A 9,819-nucleotide genomic window follows, 5' to 3' on the forward strand; every position below is an offset into this window, starting at 1 on the left:
TGGGATTACAGGCGTGAACCACTGCACCTGGCCAAATTTTTCAACAACAAATAATTTTTTTTTTTTTATTGAGATGGAGTTTCGCTCTTGTTGCCCAGGCCAGAGTGCAAATGGCACGATCTCAGCTCACCACAACCTCCGCCTCCTGGGTTCAAGTGATTCTCCTGCCTCAGCCTCCTGAGTAGCTGGGATTATAGCCATGCGCCACTACGCCTGGCTAATTTTGTATTTTTAGTAGAGATGGGGTTTTTCCATGATGGTCAGGCTGATCTGGAACTCCCAACCTCAGGTGATCCGCCCGCCTCGGCCTCCCAAAGTGCTGGGATTACAGGCGTGAGCCACCGCGCCTGGCCCTTCAACAACAAATAATTTTTGAGAGTGCAATTGTGCCAAGCATAGTTCTAGGCACAGACCAACACAACCCTCAGAGTTCCTAGGAGAGTAGGAGTCTACCTATAGACGGGAAATAAGTAACTCGAGATTGGGTAGATGCTACTAAAACAAAATCAGGCCAGGTGTGGTGGCTCATGCCTGTAATCCCAGCACTTTGGGAGGCTGAGGTGGGTGGATCACCTGAGGTCAGGAGTTCAAGACCAGCCTGACCAACATGGAGAAACAATGTCTCTACTAAAAATACAAAATCAGCTGGGTGTGGTGGCGCATGCCTGTAACCCCAGCTGTTCGAGAGGCTGAGGCAGGAGAATGGCTTGAACCCAGGAGGCAGAGGTTGTGGTGAGCCAAGATCATGCCATTGCACTCCAGCCTGGGCAACAAGAGTAAAACTCCGTGTCAAAAAAAAAAAAAAAAAAAATTAGCCGGGTGTGGTGGCACGTGCCTGTAATCCCAGCTACTCGGAAGGCTAAGGTAGAATTGCTGGAGCCAGGAGGTAGAGGCTGCAGTGAGCCAAGATCATGCCACTACACTCCATTCTAGGAGACAGAGCAAGACTCCATCTCAAAAAAAAAAAAAGAAAGAAAAAAAGAAAATCAAACAAGTTGTGGTGGCGTGGTAACCCACCTGGATGTGTTGAGCTAGGAAGGGCAGGGAAGACCTCCCTGAGAAGGGGATATTAGGATTGGTGAAGCTATTGGGGAAAATGTCCACTGGGCAGATTTAACAGTAAGGGCAAAGGCCCTTGGGTGAGAAGGAGCTGGGGTCAAGGGAGCCCAGCTGAGTGAAGGAGAGTGGGAGATGGAACTGAGAAGCTTGTCCGAAGTGAGAATAAGTCAGTCCTTGCAGGTCTTGGTGGAGTTGGCGTTTTATTGAGTGTGTCAAGAAGTCACTGGAGGCCGGGCGTGGTGGCTCACGCCTGTAATCCCGGCACTTTGGGAGGCTGAGATGGGAGGATCGCTTGATTCCAGGAGTTCAAGACCAGCCTGGGCTACATGGCACAACCCCGTCTCTACAAAAAATACAAAAATTAGTCAGGTGTGGTAGCATGTGCCTGTAGTCCCAGCTACTTGGGAGGCTGAGGCTGAGGTGGGAGAATTGCTTGAGCCCATGAGGTGGAGGTTGCAGTGAGCTGTGATTGTACCACTGCACTCCAGCCTGGGCGACAGAGCCAGAGACCCTGTCTCAAAAGAAAAAAAAAACAAAAAAAAAGGCACTGAAGGTTTCAAGGAGGAAGACATGATTCAATTGCCATCATATTGGGATGCAGACCTGGTTGCTTACCTTTGATTTTTATTTTTTACAATTCCACAGCAAATACCATACCTGGTTGCTTTTTTTATTTTTATTTTTTGAGATGGAATCTCGCTCTGTCACTCAGGCAGGAGTGCAGTGGCATGATCTCAGCTCACTGCAACCTGTGCCTCCTGGATTCAAGTGATTCTCCTGCCTCAGCCTCCCGAGTAGCTGGGACTACAGGTGTTTGCCACCATGCCCAGCTAATTTTTTGTATTTTTAGTAGAGACGGGCTTTCACCATGTTGGCCAGGCTGGTCTCGAACTCCTCGCCTCAGGCAATCCTCCCGCCTTGGCCTCCCAAAGTACTGGAATTACAGGCCTGAGCCACCACGCCTGGCCTGTACCTGGTTGCTTTCTTTAGATCCTCTGGGCCACCTTATTCCTCTCTCTCTCTGGATTGGCACCCACCTGTTCAGGTTATACCTCCACTTTCTGACAATGACCTCTTCAGGTTGAGAAATCTGGCTTTGACCCAGAAACCACAAGCAAAATCCCCATCCTTTCTCCACCCATGGACTATACTCAGGAGTGGTTCCTCTTCGCAACCCTTCCAGAAAAGTCCCTAATGCTGTGTAGCTCACTTGCTTCATCTCTTCAAAGACCACTGTAAAGGCATAGCCTGTACAGGTATCACATTACCTCTTCCTTCACCTCCTTTCTCCTCTCCCGTATCTCAGCAGCCTGGGCTTGTACCTCCAAAATAAAGCATCAGCACAGGTCAGGCACAGTGGCTCATGCCTGCAATCCCAGCACTTTGGGAGGCTGAGGCAGGTGGGTCACTTGAGGTCAGGAGTTGGAGACAAGCCTGGCCAATGTGGTGAAACTGTCTCTATTTTAAAAAAAATACAAAAATTAGCTGGGCGTGGTGGCGAGCACCTGTAGTCACTGCTATTTGGGAGGCTGAGGCAGGAGAATTGCCTGAACCCGGGAGTGGAGGTTGCAGTGAGCCAAGATCCTGTCATTGCACTCCAGCCTGGGTGACAGAGTAAGACTCTGTCTCAAAAAAAAAAAAAAAACAGCATTAGCACCATAACTCTAATCTGGGCTCTGCTTCCCAGCCAACTCTTCTAAAGAGGTCTTTTAGTACTGGGGATCTTTGGGCATTTTCTTGCCCCTCTGGGCTCAGCAGCACATTCAATGACACATACTCCGTGTAACTCAGTTTCTCCCTCCTGTGCCCACCCACGTGGCTGGTGAGTCTAAGAAGCAACATTTATAATAGTGAAGGACAAGGCTCTGGAGGCCATTTCAGCGTAGCTCCCTGGTCCTTGTTCTTCCTGTGTGGCTCCGAATTAAGTGACTTGTCCTCTCTAAACTTCAGGTTCCTCCTGTATAAAAAGTGGTAGCAGTACTTACTTCTATGTAATTATGAGAATTAAAAGACTTAATTCAAATTAAGTGGCCAGAACAGTGCTCTTAACAAGCACTAATTTTTTTCTGAGGCTGGAGTGCAGTGGTGTGACCATGGCTTACTGCAGCCTCAACCTCCCAGGCTCAGGCGATCCTCCCAACTCAGCCTCCCCAGTAACTGGGACTACAGGTGCATGCTGCCATGCCTAGCTCCTTTTTGTATTTTTTGTAGAGGCCGTGTTTCGCCACATTTCCCAGGCTAGCCTCAAGTGGATCCTCCCAAAGTGCTGGGATTCCAAGTGGGAGCTAGAGCACTCAGCCAACAAGCACTCAATAAATGTCATGTACAACGATACACCTACCCCAACTATGGAAGGGAAGTGGTGCTGATGTTTAGGAACTTACCAGGTCCCTCCCACTGACCCAGTGAAGTTTAGAAACATTAGACAACATCACTCCTTCCAAAATACTTTTATTAAAAAAAAAATTACAAACAATCCAAAAAAAAAAAAAAAAAGCCACCACAAACTCTGCCATTCTTTTAAATAACGCGGCATGGAGCAGTTTGGTTTCCACCCTATTGCACGTGGTCCGGCCTGGTTATGAAATCAGAAGGCTGCTGAGACTGGGGTCCTGCCGAGGAAGTGGGGTTCAGCCTGGAGGGAGGAGACCAGCCCCTCCCACCCCCTCAAGGTGCAAGAGGCAGAGCCTGGGTTTCCATAGCAACCTGGCAGCACATCCCTGTCATCCTTCAACAGGCCCAGCTTTCTTTATCTTCCCTGAGGCCCCAGTGGTCACAGGGGAGTGGGAACTAGCAGGAAAGGTGGAAGAAATGTGTAAGTGGAAAATCAGACTCCCAGAAACAGAGTCTCGTTAAGGCATTTGGAATAGATAAATTAATTCAGGAAGACCCACCTTCACAGAAGGTCGGGGTAACCAGACACACACACACATGCAAGACAGTTTGTGGAACCCTGAAATGGGAACAAAGGAGGCCATAGTCACTGCTTAGAGCCCCCACAAAAACACACACCCAGAGTTGCATTCAGAGATCCAGGCCACCGAAGATGACATGAGGAAGGATCCCCTCTATCACAGTTTTAGGACCCCAAAATGATTTCCATGATGTGATCCAGTTCATTCCACTCCCAGGAACCTGGGGCACAGAAGAGGTTGTGAGGAGGCTCTGGTGGGGCCCGTGCAGGCTCCTTTTCTACCGCAGATGTGTCAATGTCCAGAAAGAAGTCATCCAGGCCAGAGTCCCCCAAGTACCGGGAGCTCAGAGCTTCTAAGAAGACTGGATCAGGCTGGGGTGGCACTTCATTCTGGAGGCTGAGGGGAGCCACTGGATTCTGAGGGGGCTCAGTCCCATCCATGGAGGTGTCCAGCTCCCTGAGGATAGAGCCAATGGTGGCTGACAGGGAGAAATCCTCCTCGCCCAGGAAGAGGGGCTCAGGGGGCAGGGCAGGGGTGGGAGCCAGGCGAAGTGCAGCCTGCAGCTGTTGGAGGGTGTTATGGATGAGGACGTGCCTGCGGAGGCTGGGTGCTCGGGCGCCCAGGCTGTGCTGGACTTTGTCTAGGGAGATGCGGAGCAGGGCTTGCTGGTAGCTCTGAAGGCCTGCTGGACTCCACTCCCACCTCTCCTCCTCCTCTTCCAAATCAGAGTGTTTCCTCTTCAAGCCTCCCACCATGATGCCCTGTAGAGAGAAGAGGCGCATAGGGGAAGGTCAGGCACCAGACACCGTAGTGCTGGCTCAAATCCCACTTTCTCAGGCCTACTGAGTTGTTGGTGATTTTTAATCATCGGAATCTCAGTTTACTGATCTATAAAATGAAGGCTGTCTGAATCCTACAAGGCTAAGGAGGTGAGTACATATATGATTAAGAAAATAAGATCTGGCCTTAAGTACAGCTAGATTTAAATCTCACTCACTTGCCTCTTGTGGCCTCAAACAGTGAATTTACATGCATGAGAATCAATTTCCTCATCTGCCAAGTACGGATCCTAACTCAAGCTCCTCTGAGCCTTAAAACTGTTCTTCCACAATACTAATTTCTTCAAACATGGAGCACGAAAGAAGTGTGGAGCACAGAGACCTGGATTGGAAGTAGGGAACCCCAAATTTGAATTCTGTATTGGAAACTGCTCAGCTGCGCGATCATGGGAAGTGATCTGAATGAGTCAATTCTCAGGGCCTCAGTTTCCTCATCTGTAAAATGGGGACTGTAAAAAAATACTTCTTACCACCTCTGTCAAGGAGATGGCACGTATCTATAGGGCCCACCACACAGGAAGTGCTTAATGAACAAGAGTTGTGTTTGTTTTCTGTTAGAGACAGGGTCTCGCTCTGTCGCCCAGGGCTGAGTGCAGCAGCGCTATCACAGCTCACTGCAGTCTCGAAGTCCTGGGCTCAAGCGATCCTCCCGCCTCAGCTTCCTGAGTAGCTGGGATTACCACCACACCCGGCCTCGATCAAGAGTTAATTGCCAGTTATTCGCTCAACAGATTTACTGAGTGCCTACTATATTCGAATCTCCTGGAGCCCTGTTGGGGAACCCATGTTGAGATTCTTCTTCAACAGTCAGGATATTTCTATGTCCTCTTCCTTAACCGACTGGGAGCGCTCCCTAGAGTAGGAAAGGGGCCTGTCTCATTCCCTCTGCTCGCGCTTTCAGATTCCCCCAAAGCGCGCCCCATAGGAAAACTTGCTAGAACTCAGCTCAGACTAAACCCCGCCCCCTCGGGGTCCCACCCAATCAGACCGCGACACTGTAAGGCCCCGCCCCCATGGGGCCTTACAGAGCATCAAGGGGCTTCTGGGAAACGGGGGCCAACAGCCGCCAGGTACACGAATTGACGTCGAGCACGCACTACAATCCCCAGAGGGCTCCGCCCGTCCAGGGGACAAGCCCCCCCACCTCACCCCGCTCTCCCTCAGGGCATGCGCACAGGGGCACAGGCGGGTGGGGGAAGGGAACCCGGACGTCCAGCTGTCGGCGCCCGCCGAGCCCCGCCCTCCGTTGCCTCCGGGGCGGTGAGTCTGAGCTCCAGGCCCGGAACACCCCTCCCCCACCCCAGATTCCGGCTCTAAATCTGCTTTCTCCTAGTCCCTCAGTTCCTTGAAAGTCCGGGATTCTCCTTCCAAACTGCCCTTGGATCCAGAGACCCAGATCCTAACACATCGCTCAAAGACGGCAATGCTCCGATCTAGTTCGGGAGACTACGTATCCTAATTTTCATACTTCCTCCCACTTCTCCTATTCTCCTGACTTTCAAACGCCCCTGGACTTCACCTCCAAACTCGCTGTCCGGCTCCAAGACCCGAACATTGAACTCTTCCCGGCAACCCCCTTCCCCCGCCAGTGCGTCTTGGAGTCCCAAGAATTCTTGACCCTAGTTCTCTCGCTTCTCCAAATGCTCAGAATCTCAGCCCCAAACCTCTCACACCTTTTCCAGAACACGATAAAGCCCCGAATTCAACCCGTCCGGAAGACCCAAGTGGAATCGAATCTCCAGGTTCCCTGTCTCAAAAGTTCCTCCCCTCTGTTCTCTCGCTTCTCCAAACGCCCAACGTCCCAGCTTCAAACTCCCTCCACTTGAAAATACTGCCCCAACAACCTCGCCTCCCCTCCTGGGTCTCGAACTCAGTCTCAGGTCCCCACACCCTCCCTATCATCACCCTGAATCTGAGGCCCCCTCCCCCGGTCTCACCCAGACCCCGCCTCCGCAAGTCCCCGGGGCGCGCTTCTCTCTCCCCCTGCCTAAGGTAAATTCCCAAGCCAGGCGACCACTCCTCACCCCAGCTGCCAGGTTCGCCACGACCACCTCCTGGAACGCCCACAGCGTCGCGACCCGCCAGTGCCAGGACCCACCGGTGACCAGCTGGTGCCTAGCTCACCTCGGCGGGGCCTCTCCGTCTGGCCTCTGGCCCACCAGCCCCGCCCCGGAGCCGAGCCGCGAGCCGCGATTGGCTGGAGACCCGCCCGCTGCGGGGCGTCGATTGGCTGGGCGGAGCCATCCGCCCGTGTCCCGAGACGCCGGACCCGCCCACCCCTCCCTAGAGCCCCGGGCCATTTAAAGAAGTGCAACTGGCAGGGGGTGGGGCAGCGCCTCCGGGGTGGAGGCCGGCCGGTCCAACACAACTGCTTCCTTCCACTCAGCTACAGTCCTCGCTCCGAGATCGTCACCATTGCTCCCTGAGGTTCCTTTATGCCAGGCCTGGACTCCACCGTGCAGCCAGAGGGGCTGGCATGCCCCTCCCCAAGTCGCTGTGCAGGCGGGCGGGGCCGAGCAACCGGAGGAGGCCGCGCCCCCGGGGTTCCTAGGGCGGACGCTGGGGCGCGGGGGATGACGTAGCGAAAGACCAGCCAATAGTGTGGCGCGGCCCGCGTTGCCTAGCGATCGTAGCCTCGCCCCCTTGCTGCCTTTCTCCCGCCCCTATACGTTACCGTGCGGCCCCTTCTTAATCCTCAGGTTTTCTCAGCACGTCCTCTGGTGGTCCCACCTGGGTCTCCTTACTGTTCATGGCTTCCTACGCAACCCGAAGACAAACTTCAAACTCCTTCCATTTGCCACAAATCCCCTCACGACCTTGCTTGATGCGTTCTCCTGGTTCTCTCCGATCCTGCCCCATTGAGTTAATTCCAGTTTTTCTAAAATGTCTTCAAGCTCCCATTCACCCCATCATGAAAACGAAAGGATTTTGTCTGTTTGTTTTCTTCCCTGCCTTATCCCAGTGTCTGCAACAATGCCAGGTACATAATAAGTTCGCAAACATGACAATAAAAGGCCTCTGGATCTTAATTATTATTTTTTGCTGGGCGCAGTAGCGCACGCCTGTAATCCCAGCACTTTGGGAAGCTGAGGCGGGCAGATCACTTGAGGTCAGGAGTTTGAGACCAGCCTGGCCAACAATAGTGAAACCCTGCCTCTACTAAAAATACAAAAATTAGCCGGGCGTGGTGGCGCACGCTTGTAATCTCAGCCACTTGGGAGGCTGAGGCAGGAGAATCACTTGAACCTGGGAGGTGGAGGTTGCAGTGAAGGCAAGATCGTGCCACTGCACTCCAGCCTGGGCGACAGAGAGATGGAGAGGGGGCAGTGGGGGTTTTCTTGTGTTGCCCAGGTTGGTTTTGAACTCCTGGCCTCACGCAATCTTCTCGCCTCTGGATATTTAAACTTGTTTCCTCATCCTGAAAATATACCCTCAATTCCCAGGCTGCTTCTCAGAACTCATTTCAAAGGTTTCCTCCTCTCCGAAGCCCTCCCTGGCAGTCCAGGTTGGGTTAGGATCCATTCTAGGATTCCACAGCCTCCTGTGCCGCCATCCCAGGCCTGGACTGTCAGTTACTATATGGACTGAGGAACGCCCCGCCGAGGGCAGTTACCAAGGATATCTCTGTCAACCACCGCTTGGTCTGCAGGATCACCTAGCACAGGGCTGGACACGTAGCAGGTCCCAGTGAAAGTTTGCTAAATGCTCAGGAATGTGACAGAAAAATAAGGCAGAAAGAAGACACTGCTAGTGTCCTGAAAGCCCAAACCCGTAATGCCCCACCCCTACAACGAGTTTCCCTAAGGGGAGGAGGCAGTTTTCTCCAGGCCACCTCTGGGAAGGGAGGTTTAAGCCTCCTCAGACCAGTTCTTGCCGGTTGGAGTTTGTCAACCAAGTCATCCTGATGTTTGCAGGATAAAGGGGAGGGGAATAGGTAGGTGGGTGGTGTGGGCTGGACGTAGGGAGAGAGAAGCATCTTAGCTCACCCAGGCCTGGGGAAGGTGTCCCCGGGAACAAAAGAAAGGGACAGTAGATTCCAAAAAAGGACATAATTAGGAAGGAGCAATTCTTCCCCTTCCTCCTCCAAAACCTGCTCCTCCTATAGGGTCCACAACTCAGGAAAGCCCTACTGCATTTGGGTTTTTGTTTTTGAGACGGGGTCCCACTCTGTCGTGGATGCTGCAGTGCAGTGGCGCACCTCGGCTCACTGCAGCCTCAGCCTCCCTCCTGAAACACTACTGTAACTCTGTCCCCGGGTTACAGCCCTGTGCCTCTTCCTGATGCCTCCCCTCCACCCCTCACCAACTGTCCACGCAGGCATTCCTCCCACCCACTCTCTCCTCCCTTCCTTACGGCTCCTCCTCCAACTCCAACTCCCTCTGGGCTATCAGCCTCCATTCCTGGACCCTTCCTTTCCACCTTCACAGAGTAGCCAAAGGAAGCTTCATAAAACACACACCCAACTGTCCCCCCTGCCTTACCTCTCTGGTGCACCACTCCTTGCATAAATCCTCAAAATAAAGCACAAACTTTTTTTTATTTTCAGAGACAGGGTCTGGATCTGTCCTACAGGCTGGAGTGCAGTGGCCAGGCCTTGACCTCCTGGCCTCAAGCCATTCTCTCGCCTCAGCCTCCTGAGTATCTGGGACTACAGGTACACACCACCATGCCCAGCCAAGTTTTTAAAAATTATTTTGTAGAGATGGGGTCTCACTATGTTGCCCAACCTGGACTCCCGGCTTCAAGCCATCCTCCCACCTCAGCTTCCTATCTGGGACTACAGGTGCACACCACCATGCCCAGCTAAGTTATTATTATTATTATTGAGATGGAGTCTCGCTCTGTCACCCAGGCTGGAGTGCAGTGGCATGATCTCGGCTCACTGCAACCTCCACCTCCCAGTTTCAAGTGATTCTCCTGCCTCAGTCTCCCAAGTAGCTGGGATTACAGGTGCGCATCACCACGCCTGGGTAATTTTTGTATTTTTAGTAGAGACAGGGTTTCAC

At 52.7% G+C, this 9,819-nt stretch overlaps 1 protein-coding gene across 1 annotated transcript; it reads right to left on the reverse strand.

The window, feature by feature from the left end:
• Positions 1–3,493: 3,493 nt before the first annotated feature.
• SERTAD3 (SERTA domain containing 3) lies at positions 3,494–6,998 on the reverse strand. The gene is made up of 2 exons (XM_003270355.3): positions 6,838–6,998; positions 3,494–4,735 (listed from the first exon to the last, which is right to left on the reverse strand). Exon 2 carries the CDS (start codon positions 4,727–4,729, stop codon positions 4,139–4,141), a length of 591 nt encoding a protein of 196 aa, XP_003270403.1. The 5' UTR covers positions 4,730–4,735; positions 6,838–6,998; the 3' UTR covers positions 3,494–4,138.
• Positions 6,999–9,819: the final 2,821 nt, after the last annotated feature.

The sequence above is a fragment of the Nomascus leucogenys genome, chromosome 17, assembly GCF_006542625.1.
Source record: "Nomascus leucogenys isolate Asia chromosome 17, Asia_NLE_v1, whole genome shotgun sequence".
NCBI lineage: Eukaryota > Metazoa > Chordata > Mammalia > Primates > Hylobatidae > Nomascus > Nomascus leucogenys.

Coding starts and splice junctions, on each gene's coding strand:
- SERTAD3 (XM_003270355.3), bottom strand. CDS start 4,729: ATGGTGGGAGGCTTGAAGAGGAAACACTCTGATTTGGAAGAGGAGGAG.